At 41.6% G+C, this 27,635-nt stretch overlaps 1 protein-coding gene across 2 annotated transcripts; it reads right to left on the bottom strand.

The window, feature by feature from the left end:
• Nucleotides 1-188: 188 nt before the first annotated feature.
• STAMBP (STAM binding protein) lies at nucleotides 189-26,128 on the bottom strand. 2 transcript variants are annotated; one of them, XM_061155743.1, is made up of 10 exons: nucleotides 26,074-26,128; nucleotides 23,882-24,099; nucleotides 14,324-14,399; nucleotides 13,938-14,033; nucleotides 12,183-12,546; nucleotides 11,028-11,152; nucleotides 10,011-10,148; nucleotides 2,885-2,997; nucleotides 2,253-2,352; nucleotides 189-845 (listed from the first exon to the last, which is right to left on the bottom strand). In XM_061155743.1, exons 2-10 carry the CDS (start codon nucleotides 24,082-24,084, stop codon nucleotides 789-791), a joined length of 1,272 nt encoding a protein of 423 aa, XP_061011726.1. In that variant the 5' UTR covers nucleotides 24,085-24,099; nucleotides 26,074-26,128; the 3' UTR covers nucleotides 189-788. The 2 variants fall into 2 exon arrangements, with proteins under 2 accessions (XP_061011726.1, XP_061011725.1); XM_061155742.1 differs by having other exon boundaries at nucleotides 26,001-26,119.
• Nucleotides 26,129-27,635: the final 1,507 nt, after the last annotated feature.

Below are 27,635 nucleotides of genomic sequence, written 5' to 3'. Positions count from 1 at the left end.
TGAACAATTTTAAGTGAACTGGGACATACCTGCAATGTTGACACATCTCAAGGTTCTATTTTTCCCTCACCTTTCCCCAAATAACCAGACCTTTTAGTTAACCTGTCTGTCTGGACAATGCTTGATCCAACAGATCACTCTAGAGCACACACACACACACAACATATATATATATATATATATATATATATAAGTTAATTGTTATTTTATTGTAGCAGAAAAAATATCCTGAAATATTTGTTAAATAACAATAATTTCTGACAAAATCATTGTTTAGGGTTTTTGAGCCTCACCATCTGGTCAGACATAGCAAGCTGACCTTCAGCCTTATAATAAGCTTCATTAATCTTGCCATAAACCACAGAAAAACCCAGATTTTTTAAATGGCTTCCAAGCTTCTGCATAGATGCTCTTAATTAGTCCAAAGGTAAACAATAAACAAGTTGGCAAAGAAATTAGGAGGATAGGTGACAGGGAAAAAAATGTTAACAATTGGTGAATCTTGAACAAAGCACATGTCAGTCTTCATTACACAGTTTTTCAACTTAATTTTTTAGTTATAGGCAGACTGAAAAGTTGCTTCAGCATGACCAGGCTATTTTCCAGATGTGCCTAAAAAACATACTTGATTATTTCTTTTCAAACCAGAAATAGAAAATCAGTTCTCCCCTGGGTTATACTTCCTTTTGTTTTAAAACGCTTCCAGAGCTTTCTGGAAAGTTTAAATTAAGGGGCTACAGTACACTGATATGGTTTTACAATTCTTGGAAGGCGTCTGAGTCCAACTCTCATCGAAGGTCTGTGATGGTCACAGCTCTGTCCACAACAGTCACGTGGTTGCAGCTCTGCAACAGGGAAACAGAAAGAAAGGGAAAGTCCTGGAAAACTCAGAAAACTCATCTTTCAAATGCTTAAATACTTAAAATGCTCATTCTGGCCAGTGGTTCCCAGGCTGACAGCCAGACCGTTATTTAAGTGGCAATTATGGTAAGGGGTCTGGGAATTATTATTTCCACCAACCCAGAATCAATAGCCTGGAGTCTGAATCAATATGGACCTATATATCTCCATTTATTCTTCAAATGTATATATATTCTAGAGTCATTTATAAAATATACATTTATTTTAAATAACTGCTGAATTAATTGCAGTATGCGAGGTCATTATGTCAACCAAATAATAAAGTACACCTATTCTCACAAGGGGAATACTCCCTCTTGGCATGTGCAAGGGGTCATCCTAACTGAAAGCCTAGGCATTTCTGGGGGATTGTGCAGTCTCTGTTTCAACATCCTGGTACCTAGACATTTATTACATTCCAAGGCAGACTTCCTATTTGTGAGCAAATCTGTCAGAAATTTCTTTCTCATGCTCAGCTGAAAACTGGCACTTTCACAGGGTGTTAAGTTTTAGTTCTGGGAGTCAAATACCTGACACCTTTTTATACAACAGCTCTTCTAATACTTACAGTCAGTTCTCAGATGCTCCCTGGGGTTCTCTCCTAAACATCCCTAGTCTCTTTTACGTGACAAGGCTCTGGAGTCCCTTCTCCACATTGGTTTCTTTTCAGAGAACCCAAAAGAAATAATAATACTCCATGGCCAGCGTGGAGTGAGGCAGTACTATCTCATTAGATTTGAGGAGAAAACTGCAACATACTTATCAGTAACTACAGCTTTTTATCCACAGTTTTTTACCACTGTGAATTTACCAAAAACCCACAACTTTTACCACTTGGGGGAAAAACTTTCTAAGAAGGCCATAAAAATCTCTATTACCTAAAATCAAATTAAAAGCAAAATTACAAAATTAAGTATACTTTACCTATCTTAAATGGCTTTTTTCTTTTGAATTCAAATCTCATTAAAATGCAGGCTTAGCAACTGATAATGTTGAAGGAAAAAACCTAATGTTCAATAAGCAAGCTACTGCACTTGGCACTTTCATTTAATCCTGTCAACAACCCTATAAAAGTATGTATTATCATCATCATCATCATCTCCATTTATAGGTGAGAAAGCTGAGGCCCAGGAAGGTTAAATAACTTGATCACAACCCTTAAGCAGCAGAGCTAAGACTCAAACCCCTTCCTGTTCCACACTGCTTCCCACACATGTCTTTGTAGGAAGATTTAGAAAAATCAGTGACAAGGCTGATCTTCTGTGTGGGCCGTGAAGGACACTGTGAGCATCAGCTCTGACTGTGCTCCCTGGTTACAGCGTAGCTGCAGCTTCCTCTACAGGGATACATACACAGAAGAGGGGTGGATCCTTGCTGTGGGGATGAAATCCTTTCTGGCGACAGGAAGAAATCTCCTCTAGTCCATGGTCAGTGAGTCTAAAGAATCCAGTTCTGAAATAAGAAAAAGCAGGTCCAGAATCAAGCAAAGGTGTCCCCCTCAATCACACACACACTGGGCAGGGCAGAACTCATTTTGAGACACCCTCAAAATTTTTGTCTGCTGGCCCACAGATCTCTTCTCTGGTGAATGAATCAGAGAGTGATTCATCACTGCCACCATATCAGTTTTACTGGGAGAATTCATAGTAAATAACAGGGTTTAAAATGAAAAAGTTAATTTTCAGAGATAATCTGTTGGATACTGAAATTCTCTAATCTGACATCAGTCTCTTGAAATTCCTACTGCTTCAAGTCAAACACTTCAAACTTCTTACATCTTGTTCTTATAAAAGCACCTACATTATTGCTTGGATACTTTTGTAAACAAGCAGAGTAGGTTTATCAGGCTACAGGACTTAAAAGGAAGGCCTTTAGAAAAGCCAATCAAATACCACAATCTATAGATTAGATAGAGAACAAGGTCTTAAGAACGCAGAACATTTCCTCTGAGGCTCTTCCCCTGAACCACACCCTATGGACTTACTCCTGGAATTTGGGGGAACAGACAATGGCTATGGACTCTGGCAACATCATCTGGTAGGAGCAGTGAGTGTGGAGGTCAACACTGGAGAGGAAGGCTGTCTGCGTGGGATGAGTCTGAGAAGAGAAAAAAAAGCTCCAGTGAGAATTCACAGGCAAGCCTGGCCCATGAAGAAAGAGAAGTGTTAGCTGCTCAGTCATGTCCAACTCTTTGCAACCCCATGGACTGCAGCCTGCCAGGCTCCTCTATCCAAGGAATTCTCCAGGCAAGAACACTGGAGTGTGTGGCCATGCCCTTCTCCAAGGGATCTTCCTGACCCAGGGATTGAACCTGGGTCTCCCACACTGTAGGGAGATTCTTTACCATCTGAGCCACCAGGGAAGCCCCCTCAAGAAGGAAGGCAGTGCCAAATAATTCTCAGTAACTTGCCATGATCTCCTTAAGTATAAAGTCATTAGCAGCCATGAGGAATATGCCTGAATTTCCTAATAAGGAATGAACTTCTGTCCCTGCATTGTAAACAAATGTAATTTAACATGAGTATGTGCAGACTCATAATTTCTAATTGACCATCAAGATCTATCTGGCTCCTCACAAGCTCTCTCAACACGATGGAAAGTCACCCATACTGGAATAGACAATATATGCTACCCAATACTTCAACCCGGTAGAAGTCAAGGACTTAACAAACCACAGATGAATGATTCTTCTTCCTGACAAAGGGGTTTAAAAGTCAGACACAAGTCAGGGGCTTCATAGGCAAAAGTGGCAAAAGCTGTCCTGTGGTTAAAGCATATCATTCAAGGATATGAGAGACAGAGGGTGACTGGGATTTCAGAGGGTAGTTAAATCACAGGACCCTGTCTTATTTGAGAAAAAGACCAAGATGTTGAAATTTGAAAGTAATCAGTTAAAACATCATATAAATTTCATTCAGTTTATCTCATTTGTTTTCACTTTTTTAATTTTGTTTTTTTGGCTGTGCTGCGTGGCTTGTGGGATTTTAGTTCCTCAACTAGGGAGGGAACCTGGGCCATGGCACTTTGCCAAGTCCTAACCACTGAAATTCCCCAGTTATTTAATGTTTTACTGAACACTGTCTTTGTATACAAATGAACACTATATAATGACTTATCTCAGAGGGGGTATGATGTTAGATAACAAGGATGGAGAAAGAAAAGACCAAATATGACTCAAAAAGAACACCAATCTTTACTGACTTAAAAGCACAGAAAATAAATATGCATACTTGACCAGTGTTTTTAACTCTGTTGTACAAAAAATGAAGCTCCTAAGGGAACTTGTCAAAAGCACAAGTTCCTGCACCCCACCCTGGAAATATCCATCCTGAGAAGGAAAAAAATATTTTTTACAGCTCATTAAATAATTCTTATGCGTAGCCTCATCCGAGAAGCATGACTGCACGAAACGCTGTGACCAGCTCACTGTGGAAGAAGTCTATAACACAGGAACAAGTGAGCTGAGGACTGACGGCAAATCCACACACACGTCTGCACGGGGCAGGAAAGGACTTTCATGACCACAAGGGAGAACAGTTTCTACCAAAAAGAATACGATCCCATAGGCTTTTAGGGACCTACGGCCTGTGTCAACACCTTTCATCCCATGGTTAGAGCTTGGAATTTTCACTGAGAACAAGCAAGGTCTACACAAGTTGATGAAGGTCTCCAAGCTAAAGCTGGGTTAGCTAGAAAGACGATATAAAGACATATAGTAGGGCCTCAATAAATAACTGTAAGCCAAAAAATCTTGTCTGAGCCTCTGCTCCCCTCTAACTACTATGCCTTCTCTCCTTCCCTTCACAGTTGAGTTTCTTGAAAAAAAGTTATGCCCACTGTGCCCACATGCTGGAGACAGAGGAAGTCATCTTTACGAAAAAAACAAAAACAATACACCAAAGGAACAGAAAAGAGTGAGGAAAGTGAATGCTGAGGGCAGCTTGGGTGTTCAGATGAGCAGAGTGTCCACAGAGAACAATGCCAGCTGAGGCAGGGCTGAGACAAGGTGAAGCAGTGCCTTGAATACTGAGTTGGGGGTTACACAATAGTTGGTGATAAACATGACCATACAAAGTTTTTGACGAGGGGGGCTTCCTGGTGGCTCAATGGTAAAGAATCTGCCTGCCAATGCAGGAGTGGTGGGTTCAGTCACTGTTCTGGGAAGATCCCACATGCAGTTCAGCCTGTGCAGCCGACCTACTGAGCCAGTGCTCCAGGGCCTGGCAGCCGAAACTCCTGAGCCCACATGCTGCAACTACAAGAGAAGCCGCCGCAGTGAGAAGCCCACGGACTGCAACCAGAGGGCAGCCCCTGCTTGCCACGTCTAGAGAAGAGCCTGCACAGCAATGAAGACCCAGCGCAGCCAAAAAAAATTCAAAGATTTTGACCAGGAACCTGATTCATAGCTGGCATGGTACAGAAGGAAGAATGGACCTTCTGTATTCTCCTCTTGCCAACTTTAAGATCTGAGCAAACATTATAGTCTGTTTTGGTTTGCTTTTAATCCCAAGTTAGGAAGAAATGGTACAGAAATATCATGGGGGGAAAAAAGCTGGAATACTATCAATTTAAGTTCTAAATTTCTTCCTAGCTAGGCCCTCACTGATATTAAAAATACTTTTACTCACTTGTGGCTAAGATGTACCTAAAGTCTAAGCAGTAATTATTCTCAACTTTCCCGCATCTTGTCCAGTTCTTAAACTCTCCTGACTCCTCCTGTTGGGCAATGGACCTAGACTTCAACCTCATTGAATGATCATCTAAAATGAGTTCCCTCAACACCTCCAATTATAACCTTGAAAATCTCTCTTTAACTTTCTTCCTTCAATTCTGTTAGAGAGGAGTGTTTTCTCCCTAATATGAAGATGACACCCTCTTTGTACTTTTGATTTAATACCTTCCTACCTCCACATTATCTTGTCTCTCCTGTCCTTTTACATCTCATTCACAGGTTCCACTATATCACCCACTCACTGGGCTTAAAAACATGCTCAGACAACTATACATAAGAACTTAGATGAATCTTAAAGACACTGAGCAAAACAAGCTGAATACGAAAGAATACATATTATATAATTCTATTTATGTAAAGTTCAAAAGGGCTTCCCTGGTGGCACATAGGTTCAGGAAGATCCCTGGAGGAGGAAATGGCAAACCACTCCAGTATTCTTGCTAGGAGAAGCCCATGGACAGAAGAGCCTGGCGAGTTACAGTCCATGGGGTCACAAAGAATTGGATGTGACTGAGCACACACGCGCACATGTAAGGTTCAACACATGCACGCATGTAAGGTTCAAACCCAGAAAAAAGTCAAATATTGAGTTTAGGGACACACACTAAGGTGGTAAAGCTATAAAGAAAGCAAAGAATTTCAAAAGAAATCAAGAGAGGGATTACCTGTACCAGAGAGGAAGGGTGACTGGGCAGGAACATGGGGTAGGAGTATGTTTCTGGCAATGCGCTATTTCTTAACCTAGGTAATGTGTACACATATATGTTTGTTTAATGATTCATTAAAGTATACATTTAGTTTATATAATACTTTCTTATATATATTTCAAATATAAAGGTTGCAAGAAAATCAAAACAACACATTTTCACATACTAAACCATAAATCAAGCAAACATTCTCTCCACCTGGCTATTCCTTAAGCCACTATTCAATCTCTTTCCTTTTCCTCTAGTTAGTGCTAAGCTCTTCAAAAAATTCGTGTACATTTCACTATCACCACAACCTCAATACCCATTACTTCTTAAACCTTTTAAATCTATTCCCACCACTGCTTAAAACCCACTAAACTGAGGTCATCAATGACTCAGCAAGTCCAATCAGCTCATACAAGTATTCATCATTCTAGAGCTCTCTGCAGCATGTGACACAGTGAACATCCTGAAGTTTCTTTCTGAGACATTCCTCTTCCTTTGGCACCTATGCCCCAACGCTACCTCACCTTTCTCTGACATCTCTGTGCTTCATGACTAACTACTCCCCATGCTCCCCTAGGTGGCCGGGCTTTCAGCTGCAAGTTAGTTTCTTCTTGTTTTCCACCCTCCCCAGTTCCAAAGCCTCCAAGGTCAGCTCTAAGTTGAGGTCTCCTGGTTCTCTTTCCCACCTTGACCTTGTTTTCAAGTTCAAACTGCCTGATAACTACCTCTACCGATATAATGTCTTGAAAAAGAAAAAAGTGAAAGTCAGTCGCGTCCAACTCTTTGCAACCCCATGGATTGTAGCCCTCCAGGCTCCTCTGTCGATGGGATTCTCCAAGCAAGAATATAGGAGTGGGTTGCCATTCCCTTCTCCAGGGGACCTTCCCGACTCAGGGATCAAACCCAGGTCTCCCACATTGCAGGCAGATTCTTTACCACCTGAGCCATCAGGGAAGCCCAATGTCTTACCAGTATCTTAAATTCAATATACTCAGAACTGAAGACAACATCTGCCCCACTTCCAAGTAAGTTCTCTTGCTGGAACCTCTGTTTCTCCTTATGAGATGATTGATCATTGCCACTTCCATGAGTCAGGCCTGAAATTTCTAAGTCATCACATTTACTCATCATCCTCTCTGACTCATTCCCCACATCCTCTGAAATCCTACATTTGTCTCTTTTTTTCCCAAATGCACTGCCATCACCCTGGCTCTCTTCATTATTACATTTTAATCATCACATTAACCTCTTAAATCAGCTCCCTGCCTCATCCTACTCACTAAAAACCAGAACTATCCTGCCCATCCACCCAAAATATCACTCCTAATGTATTATGTGAAAACTTATCTATCACTGTTTCCTGATATGAACTCTAAGCCCCAGAAAACTGGACCACTCAATGCTCCAGGATTCCAGTCTGCCTATTTCACTGTTGTCCCCTCCATATGCAACCCACCCTGCCACAAATCTAGTGCATCACCCCAGCTGTGATCCTTCCCTCCTCTAAATTCTACAGGGCATCTCTTAAGGCACTAGGCATATTCTGCTTCACATAAGGAGTTAAGGAACTTGTCTATATGTCAATCTCCTCTATTAGACTAAAATCATATCTTACTCAAATTGTATCCCCTGGTAGATAAGACACAGGTTTTCTATCCCCCATGTATCTATAATCAGGGATACACAATAGAAGGCAAGTATTTACAAAAGGACAGAGGCACATGGAACTGCCTCATAAATCAGTATTTCCCCAATGCCAATATACAAGTATGTGCAATCTTCCCAAATCCAAAAATAAGCTGCCTTGTTTGTGTAGAACCCTGTCACACAATGTAAAAAACAGCTTGGTCTATGAGAATGAGGGGCTGGAAAAGAACAAAAAGAAAAATTAAAATGTAATCATTAGGGATGGAATATTTTACCTGAGTAGTACCAGAAAATTGCTAGAATATGCAGATACTTAAAAATTTTCTATTTTGATAGCCCTTCTGATTTACATAAAGGTTGGCTTAAAGCTTAACATTCAGAAAACTAAGATCATGGCATCTGGTCCCATCACCTCATGGGAAATAGATGGGGAGACAGTGGAAACAGTGTCAGACTTTATTTTTTTGGGCTCCAAAATCACTGTAGATGGTGACTGCAGCCATGAAATTAAAAGATGCTTACTCCTTGGAAGGAAAGTTATGACCAACCTAGACAGCATATTAAAAAGCAGAGACATTACTTTGCCAACAAAGGTCTGTCTGGTCAAGGCTATGGTTTTTCCAGTGGTCATGTATGGATGTGAGAGTTGGACAGTGAAGAAAGCTGAGCGTTGAAGAATTGGTGCTTTTGAACTGTGGTGTTGGAGAAGACTCTTGAGAGTCCCTTGGACTGCAAGGAGATCCAACCAGTCCATCCTAAAGGAGATCAGTCCTTTGTGCTCATTGGAAGGACTGATGATGAAGCTGAAACTCCAGTACTTTGGCCACCTCGTGAGAAGAGTTGACTCACTGGAAAAAGATCCTGATGCTGGGAGGGATTGGGGGCAAAAGGAGAAGGGGACAACAGAGGATGAGGTGGCTGGATGGCATCACCGACTCGATGGGCATGAGTTTGAGTAAACTCCGGGAGTTGGTGATGGACAGGGAGGCCTGGTGTGCTGCAATTCATGGGGTCGCAAAGAGTCGGACACAACTGAGCGAATGAACTATGAACTAACTATAGGTTGTTTTGGGCTTCCCTGGTGGCTCAAATGGTAAAGAATCTGCCTGCAATGCGCGAGACCTGGGTTCAATCCCTGGGTTGGGAAGATCCCCTGGAGAAGGGAACGGCTACTCCAGTTATTTGTGCCTGAAGAATTCCATGGACAGAGGAGCCTGGCAGGCTACAGTCTGTGGGGTTGCAAAGAGTCAGACACGACTGAGCAACTAACATTTTCTCTTTCTTTCATAGGTTGTTTTAAGAAAGATGAAATGCAAGTATCTGAATTAACTTCCTTGGTTCATTTTAAATACTTTGATCTGTACACCTTTCAGGAACATCATTTGTATGAAGTAAGGCATAACCTCTATGGTCAAGGCTCACATACACTCTCAGCTAGCATCCTAAAAACACTCATGCTCACAGGGAAATTGGGACTTTGGAGGAAAAATTTCATTTCTATTAAGAAATTATTTTAATTAAAAAGTTCTGGGCTTCCCTGGTGGTCCAGTGGAAGAATCTGCCTGCCAATACAGGGGGAATGGGTTTGATCCCAGATCTGGGAAGACCTGCAGGGCAACTAAGCCTGTGTGCCACAACTACTGAGCGTGAGTGCTGCTACTACTGAAGCCCATGTACCTAGAGCCCATGCTCCACAAGAGAAGCTACCACAGTGAGAGGTCCACGCACCACAACTAGAGAAAGCCTGTACGCAGCGGTGAAGACCCAGCACAGCCCAAAATAAATATATACGTCTCTTAAAAATATAATAAATAACAACATCTTTTAGAAATGAAAAGCCCAAGGAGCTCCAAGAAATCAGTACTGAAGTGCAAGCAGTTAAGTATGCTAAGGAGGTCAAATCCATATTAAACAGAGGGAAATACAACCATCTAAACAGTCTGGATACAATTCACTCTGCTTTAAGAAAAGAACAAGCAGTGCATCCATAACATCACGTGAGGAGACGAACCCCTGGAGGGCTCAGAACTGCTTACGTGAATCCAGCCCAGTGTGATGAGACCCTGCTGATCCTGTATGAGGAAAAGCTCCTCTTCATTCTCGGTGTTGCAATAATCAGACCCAGCGCTTTGCTTGGGGATGAGAACATGGGTGATGGTAAACTCGTTCCTCATCTGTCAAAGTAGAGAACAGCTCGTCACAACTCCCTGTATGGAGGCAACCCTCTCTGTCACAGCAGTGGGAAGGTAAACTTCCATACAAGCAAAGGCCCTTCTCCCAGCCTGAGTCTTCTTCATGAGGTGAGTCCCTCATGTCAGTCTTGCTCACACCTCTTACTGCCCAAGTGCACTGCCTGGGGCCCTCTGCAAGGCCACAGATGCCCACGGCCCTGTGGGAATTTCCTGCTGCAGCCAAACAGGTCTACTCATGAAACTTAAGAAGCTCTGGGCATCGTACCATTTCTCTTCCTTTATTCATGTCTAGAGTAGTTCCCTTTCACTGTTTCTCTAAGCCCTTCCCAACCTCTAAGGGTCAGTTTAAGTCTATTCCACTTTACTCATTTATTTATTCAGCAGTTAGTAATGAGTTAAGCACCTGCATTTAATGATCCTTCTTTCCCCATAATTCCCAGTGCTTTTATTGTACATGTTAGTCAGCAAACTATCTTTTGGTGTGTATCTCCCATCTCTCTAAAGTGCTTGGATACTTTTTGTGGACAGATGCTATCTGCCTTACATATTTCATATTCTGATGGTCTACCATAAAGCAGGTGTTCAAAGCTGAACACGGGATCTTCCTACCAAGTTTAGAATAGGCATTTATTACCAGCATTAAAATACTCAGTTAAATTCAAGGGACTCTGACAATCAATCAAATCCAGGGTCACTAAATTCAAGGTGACACTGCATTTTCCTGCCCACGGCTCCTTCAGCAGAGGGAACTGTACGAAGAGTAACTGACCCTGGATATCTTCTCTGAGAGTCACAGGAGGCCAAGGGTGAAGCAACAGTCTAGGCTCTAGAAAGCATTTGTTTTTTGCTTTTGTTTTTTACCAGTTTTCCACAGAGAATCCCACACGTCTCCACTCCCCGGGCAGTGTTGGCACTGGCCAACTGGAGAAACTGCGGGCAGAGCTTCCCGGGTACCACCATGTGGCGCAATCCATCGATTACAGGAGCTGGAAGGGAGAGAGAAAAAAATCTAAGACCATGGGGGCACAGCCTCCCCAAGCAGACCTCAGAGTTGGCAGCCCTAGGAAAGCAATGCCAAACCACTGGGGTCCCCCCAACTGCAGGCCATAAGTGGGGATCTCATCCTAATGGCAGAAGAGAAAGGGCTGCAAAGGCTCTTCTCCAACCTCTGACCATAGCCATCAGGAGTATGTTGTTTCAAGAAAAGAGAAGAGGCTTTAATCACTCAAGTGAAGACAAAGAGAAACTACTACTTAAGTTTCTGAGCTATTCAGGAATAATAGTGAGAGGCAACCCTGCTGAGTACATGGGGAGAAATCCTGAAAGCTTCAGAGTCTAGCACCTCTTGCCCACTCTTACCTTGTCCTTTTAAGTAGATCTTCTGGAAAGCTGAATTCCTTACATGACTACTTGAAAGACAATTCCTAACAAAAAGATCTATTCTAATCATCAAGGCATACTCATCATTTTGCTGCTACTGTTATTTTCTCGGGTAACCATTCATTGGTGAGAGGAGAAAAGACTCAATAGTTTTTATGGCTAGACTGAATTACCACTGACTACACAGAATATTTACCTTGACTAAGCTCCTTACCAATTAGGAATATTTGTAAGGCAAACACAGTTCAGTAGCTTTTATTTTTAAGTCAGTTGTTGAATTTTAAAGTGTTACTATAAATCTCAAACTTCCTTTACAAAAGGTTAACAGTGGTCTCTAGTTCACTGAACATTTCAAATCTCTATGTAACCCTTAAAGGCTGAGAGTCTGACTTTCAAGGATTTTATTAGCTCTTCAGAAAATCAACCTAGCCCAGGTAAATTATTTGACTTAAGCAAAGGCCATTTTACAACACAGCTGTAATAGAACACAGTATGATAATATTGATCAAATGGATTTCTGTGACCAGAGCCTAATGAGTGGGATCAGGCAGGTAGTCATAGGCTGAATCCCTTGGAATGACACCCTATTTGGCTGCAGCTGAGATGGAAGAGGATTCGAGCAAATGAATTCACTACCTTCCAAGTTGTTCAACGCTCCAGGTTTCAAGGATCTATCCACTACTGGTGGCTTGGCAAGCCTCACAGTTGTATTACAGTCTGAAGGCTGTGTGGATATAACAGGCACCGTGGGGAACACATCTAGGGAGGGCTTCTCCAAGCCAGGTACCAGTGGGCCACCCAGGCCAGGGTCCACCTTCCCAAACTCCTGCACGATCTTCAGTCGTTCCTTTTCTAGCTCCTGGTTCCGGATCATCTCCTCGAAGGCATGGAACTGCTCCTGCTCCAGCTGCTGCTGCTTCTGCTGTGCCACCCTCTGTCTTTCCTTTTCCAGCTCTTCCTGCATGGCTACATTGCGGGCAAATTCTTCCGCTTCCTTCTTCTACAAAGCACAAAGCGGAGTTAACACTAACACTTTGCACAAGGAACTTCACACCTTAGAAGGACAAAGACTTTCAGCAGGAAGACTGCCCCCAAATGCACTCCTGTCCTGGCCTGGTTTCCAAAAACAGAATCCATGCTCCCCTCAGGGCCTCTACCCCCACAGAACGGTCACCCCTCCATTGGTCTAACCGCCGTACACCTGTTATTCAAGGACAGCTAAAGTCCTGATCCTCTCGGTACCCTTTCCCAATAACTCTAACTCATGCATTTTCTTCTTTACCAAAGTCTCAATGCAACATACTGCCTGCACCTCATAATCTGTATCATATGCAATTTTAGTCTCTAGGTGTGCCACGTATACATTCTGTATCCCAAGGAGGGCTGTGGAAAAGAACCAGATCCAAACTTACAAATGCCACGTAGGGGGTCTGTATTGAATTTTAACCCTGAATGAAGCCTCTGAAATTCTTATGGTGATGGGTAAAATACAGAGTGACATTTTAAACTATTAGAAAACATCAGGATGGGGAACACATGTATACCCGTGGTGGATTCATGTCAATGTATGGCAAAACCACTACAATATTGTAAAGTAATTAGCCTCCAATTAAGATAAATAAATTTATATTAAAAAAAAAAAAAAGGAAAACATCAAGTAACAGCTTCATACTGCTGTTTACCTCTCAGCTGATTTTCAACATCAGAGTCCAGCATAGAGCTCAGTAGAGTGCACAAAAGAGCGCCAAAGTGCTAGCAGTGTGCGTTCCCCCTGACACAGACCAGGGACACTGCCTCAGGGCTTCTCACATGTTTTAACTGACTCTTCCTAACAGGAAGTCATTTGAAAATATTAATGGCTTGAAAAAATTTGATTATTATAAACAGGTATAACCTGTTTTGGATATAATCAAATGTGAATCAAATCCCCAAATTCTCTGATCTAAAAACCCTATACTTTAGTGAGAACTTTTCTTTTTTTTTTTTTTTTTTGAGTTTGAAAATTGTAATTTATTGATGAAAGTGAAGTCGCTCAGTTCTGACTCTTTGAGATACCCCATGGACACCAGGCTCCTCCGTCCATGGGATTTTCTAGGCAAGGGTGCTAGAGTGGGTTGCCGTTTCCTTCTCCTAGTGAGAACTTTCTTTGTTCTTAGGTTCTAGCTCTAGACATAACAGACAAGCAATAGGTTTTCTGTCCCTCAAGTCATCCTCTTAGATAAAGAGATTAACCTGTATTAGAATCCTCAGCCTCAACACTTTTTTCTGGATTTTGCCAAAAATATAAGATATCACAATGAAATCACAAGATCCGCTGAAATACCTACTAGATTCCTAGAGCACAGCCTAAGAAACCAAAATAATTTCCTTTTTTTGCTAATACATACTCACTTTTTCTTCATTATATTCTAAATATTCTTTGGTATATCGTTTTAACAGTTCTGCCTTCAGTTCTTCTGCTTTGGGAAATGCAATCTCCTTTAATTTCTGGGATACAAAATCAAAATCTGAGAGTTAGGACAATGGTTGCCAATTAAGTAAAAAGACTTAAGTCAAGTTGGCAATGGCAACAACACTTCTAAAAACATTTAAATAATGTAATTTAAATTACCCCTGCCATACCATACCTGGTATTTCATAACTGATCTACTGAAATGGCCTTATCTCCTATTTGCAGGATGTGACATTCAGATGCAGACTCTGCTACTTATATCAGGGAAGATAGTCTGTGCCTCTTTGAAGCTTCTAGATGGGCAAGAGTGAAAGCGAAGACCCACCTTTACTGTGTCTTTCTTTTCAGGAATGACAGCCGATTTGTAATCTCGATGCTTTGGTAGTTTCTCAATAAAGAGCCTAAGGGAACAGAACAGATTGATGGTGATGCAAAGAAGACACGCAAATGTCCAAAAGACTCTGAAGCAGTGCAACTCCCTTACCCTGGAGCGGCGCTCGGACAGGTTCCAGGTACGCAGGGTAACAGGCCGCCTCCCCCACTCACCCTCAGCCCCGTAAAGGGCCACAGAATTGCTCTTCTCCCAACTCGGGCGTGCAGCAGCACCAGACACCTACAACTAAAACTACGGAGGAGAGAAAATCCTAGCCTGTGCCCAAAAATACACCTCCAAAGAAATTTTTTTCTGGTTGTGACAGTAACAGGCTTCCAAAGGAAAAGCCCTCTGTCACAAAGCATTCTTCAGTGAACAGTTTGGCAGCCAAGGGCAGGAGGCTGAGAAAACCCACATTCTATCACTACTCCTAGCTCTGGGTGATCTTTGATGTTGGCTTATTTTCTTTGGGATTCATGTTCCTTTGTAGAAGAATAACCCTCACACCAGATTAAGCACTGGGATGCTCAGAGAGTATATGTGTTATATGTGAACATTACATGTGTAATATGTGTACATGTGCATTATGTATAATATGTGCATCATGGTCTCCGATGAAAACTACTTAGAGAAACGTTAAGTGCTAGACTTCCTCTTTCAGTTCTTGTCCTTGACTGTAAAGCTCAATGGAAAAAATAAACTGAATCAATTCATGAGCTCTAACATTTATGATGTTTACTTGGGAATGGTAAAAACAAACAGAAGTTCAGTAACTTGTCATAGCCAGAAGTGGAGGGCTCAGAATTCACTGCCAGCAGGCTGATTCCAGATTCTGCTTATAAGTATACATAGTAACACAGGAAGTATACACAGAAACTAACAAAAGTAGAGGGCAGGGGAAATACAGTGCATGAGGCAAGAGGGGGAGTGAAAAAGCTATGTATCTTTAAAAAAAAAATTATTTTGATTTTGAACCATGTAATGAAAACTAGTTCACAAAGGATTTCCCTGGTGGTCTGGTAGTTAGGAATCCACCTGCCAATGTAGGGGACATGGGTTTGATCCCTGGTCTAAGATCCCACACGCTGTGGAGTTACTAAGCCTATGAACCACAACTACTGAGCTTGTGCTTTCCAACAAGAGAAACCACAGAAATGAGAGGACTGCACCGCCACTAGAGAGTAGCCCGTGCATAGTAACGAAGACCCAGCACAGCCAAAATAAATAAATAAAACGAGTTTATAAAACTTCTAGACCTGAACATGAACACCCTTCTCGTCTTTCAGTAACTATAGTCAGTTTTCTGAACGGGGACATATGGGCAGAAGGGTCTCCTGAAAACAGAAAGAATAACACAACCCGCTGCCCACACTGGAGGCAAGAGAGCTTAATGGTTAGGAGGACAGGCTCTGGAGCCACCCTGCTTAGGTTCAGATCCTGGTTTTAACCACTTATCTACCAGCTGTGTGACCTCCAGCACCATCCCCCAGTTGCTCTCTCTCTATAAATTATATACGCAGAGACAAACTAGTACTACCTGAAACGGTTGCTATGGCACCAAACAGAGTTTAAAAATTAAAGTGCTGAGCACTGTGCCTAGCACATGGCCAACATCTGCCTTATATACGATCGTTTTTACTATCATAATAAATAAAGATGTGAGCAAGAAAAAGAGAGGAAGATGTTTACACCAGGGTTAGAAATTTTCCAGGCAGAGAATAGCTGTGGCCCGGAGGTATACTGTTCTCTGGGTTATATCTGATTGCAGTCTAGAGAGAGGAGTTGTACAAAAGCAGACAAAGATGCACTGGCAGAACACAAACAACAATCTAAAAGAACAAAAGGAAAAAATATGCATAAAAGTAAATGAAAGAGGTAAATAATTAAATAAAATGGTACTCAATTTTACTTAGAAATGAAAGAAACTCAAATTAAGATGAGCTATCATTTCTCATCTATCAGACTGGCAAAGGCTTACTTAAAACTGGATTATAACCAGCATAGGTAAAGGCATAGAGAAGCAGGTGTCCTTACACACTCCTAGCAGGACTGTAATGTGATAATACCTTTTTCCTTGGGGGAGGAAGGGGTGGGTGTAGGAGACAAGTATTCAAAATTTAAAATGTGTATACCATTTAAACTCACCTAGAGGAGAACATAGGCAAAACACTCTCCGACATAAATCACAGCAAGATCCTCTATGACCCACCTCCCAGAATATTGGAAATAAAAGCAAAACTAAACAAATGGGACCTAATGAAACTTAAAAGCTTTTGCACAACAAAGGAAACTATAAGTAAGGTGAAAAGTCAGCCCTCAGATTGGGAGAAAATAATAGCAAATGAAGAAACAGACAAAGGATTAATCTCAAAAATATACAAGCAACTCTTGAAGCTCAATTCCAGAAAAATAAATGACCCAATCAAAAAATGGGCCAAAGAACTAAACAGACATTTCTCCAAAGAAGACATACAGATGGCTAACAAACACATGAAAAGATGCTCAACATCACTCATTATCAGAGAAATGCAAATCAAAACCACAATGAGGTACCATTACACGCCAGTCAGGATGGCTGCTATCCAAAAGTCTACAAGCAATAAATGCTGGAGAGGGTGTGGAGAAAAGGGAACCCTTTTACACTGCTGGTGGGAATGCAAACTAGTACAGCCGCTATGGAGAACAGTGTGGAGATTTCTTAAAAAACTGGAAATAGAACTGCCATATGACCCAGCAATCCCACTCCTGGGCATACACACTGAGGAAACCAGATCTGAAAGAGACACGTGAACCCCAATGTTCATCGCAGCACTGTTTATAATAGCCAGGACATGGAAGCAACCTAGATGTCCATCAGCAGATGAATGGATAAGGAAGCTGTGGTACATATACACCATGGAATATTACTCAGCCGTTAAAGAGAATTCATTTGAACCAGTTCTAATGAGATGGATGAAACTGGAGCCCATTATACAGAGTGAAGTAAGTCAGAAAGATAAAGAACATTACAGCATACTAACACATATATATGGAATTTAGAAAGATGGTAACGACAACCCCATATGCAAAACAGAAAAAGAGACACAGAAGTACAGAACAGACTTTTGAACTCTGTGGGAGAAGGTGAGGGTGGGATATTTCGAAAGAACAGCATGTATATTATCTATGGTGAAACAGGTCACCAGCCCAGGTGGGATGCATGAGACAAGTGCTCGGGCCTGGTACACTGGGAAGACCCAGAGGGATGGGATGGAGAGGGAGGTGGGAAGGGGGATCGGGATGGGGAATACGTGTAAATCTATTGCTGATTCATGTCAATGTATGACAAAACCCACTGAAAAAATAAATAAATTAAAAAAATAATAATAATAAAATGTGTATACCATTTAAACTCACAATTCCATCTCTATAAATTTATCCTACAATAATACAAAAACATATGAATAAGATTATTCAATATAGCATTGTTCATAAAAGAAAGGCAAACTGAAAATCTAAATGGCCATCAGTAGAGGATTACTTAATAAATTATGGTAGACCCAAATGTGGAAAAACAACATAATCATTCACTCTTTCATTCAACAAACATTTATTGAGCATCTACTATGGGGTCAGGCATTATTGTAAAGGCTGGGGACCTGGCAGTGAATGTCACAGTCACAAACTCCTCCCCACCACAGAGTATATACTCGACAGTGGGGGAACAGACAATAAACCAAACAAAGAGTATACAGATAATCAGTGCTGGGAAAAGTCATTAATAGGGAAGGGAAATAAGTGACAGGGAAGGGATTGAGATTTTAGATAGGGCAGCTAAGGCAGGCATCCCTGAGAAGGTGATATTTAAGTAAGGACTGGAAGAGTGAGCCATGAAGATATCTAGGATAAGACTGCTCCAGGTAGACGAAACAGCCCTAAAGCTGAATGAGATGATGGGATCAGTGTCCTGATATGTAAAGATACGACTGTTAAGAAAGCAAGTTGTAGAGAAGACTATGTTGTATGATCTCATTCAGGCACTAAGGAAAAAGGATAAAGACATGAGCCCATGTGCTTGCATGGGGATATTTTCTTAATAAACACACAAGAAATAGAACAGTGATTACCTCTGGTGGATGGGCATTTTCTTTTCACTTTAATATTTCCCTTGCTGTATGGTTTGAAAACAAACTGTTTTAATCATGAACAAGTATTAATTTGTGTAAAAATAATTTAAAAAGTCAAACAGAAATTCTATAATGTGGATGCATTAAGGGCTCTAATTTCTTCCAATCTTAAAAGTTAGTCAGCAATGTGAGCGTGATCACAGAGGATAACCCTCTTCAGTCCATAAGCCCCAATTCTGGTGGTAAACACTTTCAACACAGGTGACAGACCATTTTCAGAAAGCAGGTTTGTATTGTAAGAGGCTCACACAGCAGACAGGACTGCCCAAGTCCTCTGTAACTCTTTTCAATGTAGCCTAGTCAATGACCATAAAAAGCTGTGAAAGAATCCACTGCCTGGATTACTGTCTGTGCTCACCATGAAAATATGTACTGATTTAATATGTTGAAGATCCTTCTTCTATACTGGGGTCTGCAAAAGGAAAAGCATTTCTACAGTAAGGAAAACCTCTGAGGAGGGAAATGTGCTTGAGATCATTAAGATGCCTAAACTGATCGAGGGAAAAGAACAAACATGCCCTTTAAAATCTTGAATTAAAGTATCCAAGAAAGGTCTAGAACAATGACTCAGTAGTGGGGGGCGAGGCAGAGGAGTGGTGAAACAGAGGCCTACCCTCCTCTCTCCTCCCTCTGTGTAATAACTGCCAAAGTGAGCTCTTGTTAACTGACAGGAACATACCAAGTAAAGTGTCGTAGAAAAACAGAACAAGAATACTGAGCTAGAAGGTTTTTTTGCAACTCCTAGGGCTTGTCAGCTCACAGAATCAAGAGTTAGGGTCTTTAAGATAGCTGCAAGAAAAATAAATGTAGCTACATTTATTGATTCAGGTCAAGCCAATCCAACGACGTCCCAAATTAAAATCCAGATCTAACAAATTAAGTAATACATTCTCCCCTCCTCTCACTTGACTCTCCTCTAGGCCGAGTTCATCATGTTAAATGGTCCTATAAGCAGAACACCACATACAGGGACAGGCTCCCTTTATCAATCTTGTTAACACTGATATTCACATCACTCAATGTAATAACAAGGCACAAAAAATCAACTTAAGTTCCTGTGTACTGTTAATCCTACTCCTACTCCCTCTGGCCTACTTAGTAGGAGTTTATTTCTATGCTGAATTTCTTTTCTGTACCATTAGCCTCCCCTACTCCACAGTATCCTTTCCAAAAAATATGTTCTAGCATCTCCCACCTTAAAACAGACACAAACACATTCATGTACTCTTTGTTCCCCTTCAATTATTTCAATTTTCTACTTTACTTCTGGTCCAACTTCTCCAAAGAGCTGTCTGTGCTAGGGCTTGGCAAACTATGGCCAGTGGGTCAAAACTAGCTAGCCATCTGTTTTTGTAAATAGTTTCACTGGAACACAGCTTTACTCATTCATTCATGTATTATCTATGACTTGCTTTCACACTACAAAGCAGAGGTTGTGACAGAGACCAACTTGCCTGTGAAGCCAAAAATATCTACTATCTGGCCCTTTTACAGAAAAAGTTTGCCAATCTCTGGACTATACTGTTATTGCCCATTCACCTTTCGACCCACTTCAGTGAAACTGCCAACCAAGATCACCAGTCACATCATGACATCAAACCCAAATCCTTGCCCACCTGACACAGTTGTCCACTGTCTGCAATTACTTACTTCCTTTGGCTCCCACGACAGAGTGATGGATTTCCTCCTCTCTCTCAAAACTTCCAAGTCTCCTCTACTGGCCTTCCCTCCACCAACCAACCTTGGGGCTCTCTCCTAAGCTCCTTTTCTTCTCATTCTCCAGTCTCATAATCAAAGTCTCTTTTCCTTTAATACACCGTGGATCCTTTCGGCCTCTAATGAAGCCTATGGACTCTTCTCGAAATAAGTTTTTAATGATGTAATATAAATAATGAAAGAAAAAGCCCCATTCTACTGTAACAGTTTTCAAAATATTAAGAAATGATGACATGTGCTTACTTACTGATGCATTGTTAATACATTAAAAAACAAGACCTAGTTGTGGGTTTAAGAACTGTACTATAATCCTGAAGTAGTGATAAATATAAATGTTATTTTGAGATATCAGCAACAATCATAATATGAAATACCTTGATTTCTGTTGGTGACAAAACTTCAAATATTAATAATACTGTGGTTTGAGCCTATATTCAAAATTAAAGGAAGTGCTAAATTTCAGCTACACATTAGTAAAAATAAGAAAAGTCTTTCCCAACCAAGTTCATGGACACTGAATTCTATCAGTGAATCCCTGTGAGTTCCTGGACCCTAGATTAAGAACCACTGCACTAGATGGTCTCAGGACATCCTCACAGCTTCAGGACCAACTATATGTTGAGGACTCCTGAGCTTGTTGCTCCAATAGACACCTCTCCTCTGAGTTCAGACTGCTACACTCAACTTCCTACTGGACATCACTACTTGGATATCTCATAGATAACTTAACCTTAACACCTTAACATGTTAAAATCCCAGACCTGAACTCTCTGTCTTCCCACTACCCAACAACCCCCTTTGACACCACTCTCCCCCATCTCAATAAATGGACCAGCAAATCCTAAGTTACTCAAGGCAAAAACTGAGGTCAACCTTGATACCATCTTCTTTCCAAAATTATGAGTAAGTCTCACAGACTCTTATCTCCAGAAAACAAAATCCATCTACTCTTTTCCAGGCTACCATGTTCTTTCAAGCTATCAGCCTCTCTCTTGAACTGCTGTTAATAGTTTCCTAACTAATCTCAGTGCCTTCTCTTAACACGCCCTCCACCAACTACCACAAGGCAGCCAAAATTTATATTTCTAAAACGTAAGTAAGATTAGGTCACAACCTCACTTAAAACTTTTTAGTGGCTTTCTATTACTCTCAAGATAAAATGTAAACTCCTTTCTGTGGCCGATAAGATCCTCCATGAGTTGGCCCCGCCTGCCTCTCCAACTTCATCTGAGGTCATTCTCTCTCTTCATTTGCTATACTCTGAACACAGTGATCTATAAACCTCAGAACACACTAAGGTCTTTCCTACCTGAGAGCTTCCAAATACATAGTAGTATCTATGTTTTAAACCCTCTGCTTTATGCTTTTGGAATGACCAACTGTATGGCACCCTTCAAGTCTCAGTTTAAATCTTACATTCTCAGATAGATGTTACTCTACTGAATTAGATATCCATGGTTATTTTCTATCACAGCACTTTCTCTGTTGCTTCTAAAGCGTTTTCCCTATTTTGTTACCATATATTTCTTTGCTTACCTGTATGCTGTCTTCTCCCATAACGAGAATAAGTGCAAGGGCCATTTTATTTACTATGCACGTAGGACTTACTGCAGTGTCAAGTAGATAGTAAATATACACAATATATATTTGCTGAATGAATATGATCCTCACCCTCAAAGCACTTTCTATGTGGAACAACAAGACCCAGAAGTCCCTTCAGAAAATACCTGGTAGAGTGATTCCATGATTCTGTTGCACTTACTCAACTATAATTTCCCAAAGGAACTGTGCCCCTCATTCTGAGAGATCTATCTACAAGATTACTGGAAATATACTAGTTCTACCAGCAGCAGAGTAAATGAAGAGGAAGACAATAGCCAAAGAAATGTCTCAGGAAAATAAATTTTGTGCCCATTGTGCCTAGGAATGAAAAATTCCTAATAGCAAAGAGAGGGAGAAACGTAATTATAATTCTATGAAACTTTATCAGCATTGAGGTCACATAACAGGACACTGTGGTATGGATGGACTGCAACATCTCTGAGGAAACAGATACTACTTATAAACTTAAAAAAACCACAGCACTCCCTTTGTTCCATTCTAAAATTACAATATGAATTCTAGGCAACCCACTCTTACACCTCCTTTTCTTTAGAGTAGTGGCTCTCAGCTGGGGCAGCTGTGCCTCTCAGAAAGCGTCAGTGCCATCTGGAGACATTCTGGGTTGTCACAACTCGGGGGTAAGCGGTTCTACTGGCATCTAGTGAGGAGAAAGATCAAAGATGCTGCTGAACACACTAAAATGCACAGGCCATTCCTGTGCAACAAAGTACTGTTCAACCCAAAATGTCACTAACACCAAAGTTGACAAGCACTGCTTTAGAGCAGTATGTGATCAAAAACTTAATATCATATAATTAATATGCATCCATTACCTCTGGAAGAACATGTAAGAAACTAGTAAGAGTGACTGCCTGTGGGGAGGGGAACTAAAGGTTTGGGGGGAAAGAGGAGTGGTAGGGAAATTTAGTTTTTAAATATATATACACTTTTGTGCCTTCTGAATTCTGCACTACATGCACATGTTACCTATTCAAAAAACAACAAAAAATAACCCAAAATTAGTGTGTCTCCAGACTATAATTCAAAAGACTACCTTCAATTCAAGAAACATCACCAAAAAGAAAACAGAATAGGACTTATGTTGTAGAATGAATCCTGAATTAAGAGTTGGAAAATCCAGGTTTTGCCACTCCAAATTGTGAAATAAAGCCTACCACTGAACTTGGAAGGTGTTTCCTGATCTGCAGAATGGAAGGATGATGTGCCCTACACAGTGCACACAGAACTGTGAAGATCAATTGACACAATGCAGGTGAAATTTCTATGAACTATTTAAGAGCTATACAAATACACTGTAATTATTATTATCTTAAGGTCCTACTATTATGAAAGGACAAGACTAGAAATTACAAATTAAATCTTTTAACATTATTATTCCCTTCCTAAATTATACATCTTTTCCAGTGTCACTGGGACTTTAGCAATTGTTCCTGTTAACTGAAATCTTCAATTCATGCTGCAAGAGGCTAAGCAACTCAAGGGAAAGGTCTTATGATGAGCTATACAAACTGTAGGTGGTCAATACTTATTTAATGATTTACATGATTATGATAAAGGTTAAGAAAAAACTCTTTCCTGAGACACTCAATTTGCTACAAAATAAGTAGTGCTGAGGAATTTTGGCTCTGCTAAACCTCAACAATAATCCTCTGATTGGCTGCCTTAATAGAGAGGGGATAGGAAAAAACCTTCATCAATACAAAACATGTATAGTTTAAACACCAACTCTCTTGCCTAACAGCTGGGCCATGTGGGCACAGCCCAAAAAGCTAGGTCTCTTACTCATGAAATTACTGAGTCATGAAAACAACACTTTCAGTACCCATGTCTTTGAATGTCAAGAACAGCTAATATGTAGGAGCTGCCAGAAAAAATGATTAATGATAATGATGTTGTAAAGTTCTCTCTGGTTTTAGCGATTCTGAGCAGAAATAAATGAGCACAAGAGCACCATGAGTGAGGCATCAGTCACCAGGAAAGAAAAAGGAAACCGGAGGTGTCTTACGTGATATACTTGTTATAGAGGATGAAAGCATATTCAATGTTGCCTTCCTCACAGTAAACAGATGCCATTCGGATAATCTCCACTCCAGAGCGGAAGTACCGGCGGGGTGGAATGTCTTCATTTATCTCCACTGTGCTACCCCTTTGGGACAGAGCCCTCACCCGGTCTTCGGGTGGGAGGCTCACATCTCCATGGTCAGACATGAGGACCAAGAAGTCCTGAAACAAATAAACAAAAGATGGCATCAATACCAAGGCTCCTGTCACCTCAGCACAGGGGTTTATCTCAACAAACCTCTACCTTACAAAGAAATTAAGAGAAAAACATCACATGCTGTTGCTCATATTAAATAAGGTCTCTTTCCCACAAGAAGCCTGAGACTCTCAAGAAAGCCCATTTCACAAGGATGAAAGGACGGACAGACTCAGAAACCCATAATGCCTGTTGCATGATTAGGTGGTACAAAGAGTATAACTATAATGAGCCCCAAGGGGTTCAGTTCTCTCTTCATGCTAACCATTCCCTGTCATTAGGTGGCCCAGACCTCGGCACCATAAAGACAGACAGTATCTTGTATTTTTTCCACTATCTCTCCTCCCAGCTACCGACTTCCACCCATCCCAGTATCTGACAGAGAATACTCAATGACATTTCCTGATGATTGTTAACTGACTTTAAGTTGATCATTTAACCTGAGAGTAACGGACTTTGTCTACAACTTTTCACACTTTAGCACAAGGTTAGTGAGGGGAAATGGTGTGAGTATGAATATTTATAATCCCAACTCTGCTCATAAAACCACTAGTCCAGTCAATCTACATCATCATCATTTCAGGGTAAGGAATCTAGATCTAGAAAACAGTTTACTCAAATATATCTTCGAAGACTAAGTACTCTTTGAATAACAAAAGGACACAAAGGTAACTTGAAGGGCAAAACCCAAACCAACAACAACAAAAACATCCTGGGAGTTTTCCCTCCCTGGGTCTCAGGTTGCAGTCATTCTACAATCTTTCTTGATACTGTTGCTATTCGAATCAGATTCTTTCTTCCAATCAGATATCACTCTACATCACTTCCAAAAAGATTCTGGGTATTTGATGCATACTGAATTGCAGCACACCCCCCACGCCAGTATTTTTGCCTGGAGAATCCCATGGACAAAGGAGCCTGGTGGGCTACAGGCTATAGTGTCACAAAGTCGGACATAACTGAAGCGACACAGCACAACCAGCACGCTGTAGAATACACAAGCTACAGCAGATTTTGGAATTCAAGGCCCTGTATCAATTGGCCCCATTTGGTCCTTTTAAACCTTACTCATTGCCAACAGAGACCTTTTGCTTCAGTCAGGATTCTTATCTGCCCAGAAATCCTCACATTTGTTTCATTTGTCTATCCACTGTTGTTTTCCATTCCAAGCGCTCCCTCAAAGATGATTTTCTCCAGGCCAATTCTATCTCCAGGTCACACTTCCTCCACCAAGCTTCTTCTCAAACACCCTAAGGGTACACCCTAAGGGTACAAAAGTTGTGGGGACTACCAGGGATGTAGAGGCATTCCACCTCTGTGGGAGTCTTTTCAGGGGCTCAAGAAGCCACTAGCAAATCTAAAACCTCTCCAAGTTGCCTTTGTAAACTCAGTGCAGAGCCCATCAAAGCTAACTGAAGCAGGAAAAGCTTGTTGCTCTTTGTCACCTCTCGGGGGAGGATCTTTTGGTCGAGAATGGAACCCCTTCCCAAGGCCAGCAAATGCTGCCCCACACAAGGCTGAGCAACACTCCAAAGAGGAGATGTAGCGCCCGCAAACAAGGGGGGAAAGAGGCGGAAAAACCCGAGGCGGGGGAAGATGACTGGGAGGCGAAAGGAAGTACCAGGAATGAGCGAAGGGGGCGTTTACAGCGGAGAAGGGTCCACTGACAACTGCTTGAGGCCTTCTCGAAGGCACTCAAGCCCAAGTTGTCAACACCGGGCAAAATTATTCAAGGTTTTCGCGTCTATCGCGTGCGGTAGGAGGGGACGCGCCGGGCCAAGCTGGGGACCGGAGCCGTCAGGGGCCTCGCGCGCGACAGGCCAGGCAGGGGGCGCAGGGAGGAGAAGGCTGCAGGCCCCACACTCACGGTGGCCGCTCCCCGTCAGACTCCGATTACGCTCGGCGCCCGAGCCCACCACACGGCGGGGACCCTTCCCCACCTGTGCCCCGCGGACGACTCTCGGCGCTTCCGAAAACGTCACTTCCGGCACCCGCCCCGCCCCGCCCCGCCCCCTGCCGCTGGTCTGGGAGTTACAGTCTCCAGAACTTAGGACCCGAGCGGTGACTGGTGGGCGGAGCTAGGGCTGCCACCTGCGGGGGAGAAAACACCAATGAGGAGAGAGCGGGGCCATTTTAGTAAAGGAAAATCAAGCAGCGAAGAAGAGGAAACGGGCACAGGACCCAGTGACCAAGCTAGCTTTTCTTTTAGGTTAGTACAGACACAGTGAAAGGCTACACAAGTTGTAATACGACATCCCTTGGGAAAGCTTAAGAAGTATGAAATCAGATAAAATCTGTTGCATAAATCATACATGTGTTGAAATTAGACTGGTAACCTTCATGCTTACCCCATTTATGTCCTCCACATTTGTGCAGATGAGTTATATGTTTGTGCGTGCGTGCTAAGTCGTTTCAGTCCTGTCCAACTCTGTGCGACCCTATGGATATGCCAGGCTCCTCTGTCCTTGGGATTCTCTAGGCAAGAATACCGGAGTGGGTTGCCATGCCCTCCTCCAGGGAATCTTCCTGACTTGGGGATCAAACCTGCATCTCTTATGTCTCTTGCATCGGCAGGCAGGTTCTTTAGCACTAGCGCCACCTGAGAAGCACGTGTTATATATTTATGTCAGTCCTAAAAGCTAGGGTATCCCAGTTTTCTGCAGAAACTTCTATGAGCTTTATCAAGATTGATTGCATGTTGAAACCTATCCTACCAGACTAATAATACCCTATTTATATTACAAAGTCACTGGAAAACCAGATGAGCTGTGTCTTTAAAGTTTTTATGCTAAATACACATCCTTGGGTTTTCTCTATGTGGAAATTTGCTTTCCCTGAATTTCCATTCATTTATTTTTTTAGAAATTACTCAAATCTCAGCTCTTAATTTCACCTTAATTTTGTTTATTGCCACATTCAGAAAGGTCATGTCGAGTTCTGTTTTAAACCTTTGTGTCCAGAGAGATAGGCCACGTTGGACTCACTGGCTGTTAAGGTCCATCCTGATCAGTGACAAGGTTTTCAGAGGAAGAGTATTTGGGGAACTGAGCAGTCATTCTAATGGTTTCCATTAGTAGGATTTAAAGGTAAATTTCATTTTGCAAACTTTAGGACACCACTTTAGCCCCTCGAGTTCTTTTTTGATTACTGGTTAAGCCATTAAAATTTTATTGTATTAACTTTTTTTTTCTGGCCATGCAACACAACCTGTGGGATACCAGTTGAACACATGCTCCCTGGTTGGAAGCATGGAGTCTTAACCACTGGTCCACCAGGGAAGTCCCTAATTTTTTTTTTTTAGCATATATTACAATAAAATTTTATCTGTAAATTTGAAAAGCATTTATTTTGCAACCATTTCCTTTTCAGACTGTAGGACTTTAAAAGCTTCATTAAGAAAAGACCTCTTCAGCATTTCACTAGAAATTTCTAGGTTTTCATAGATTACCTGACTCTGTTGTGATCATAAAATTTGCAGTTACCATTGCAAAAAGCAGGTGTA

Source organism: Dama dama, chromosome 11 (genome assembly GCF_033118175.1).
Source record: "Dama dama isolate Ldn47 chromosome 11, ASM3311817v1, whole genome shotgun sequence".
NCBI lineage: Eukaryota > Metazoa > Chordata > Mammalia > Artiodactyla > Cervidae > Dama > Dama dama.
The sequence above is the reverse complement of the archived record's forward strand: the minus strand, read 5'-3'. Positions and strand labels throughout refer to the sequence as shown.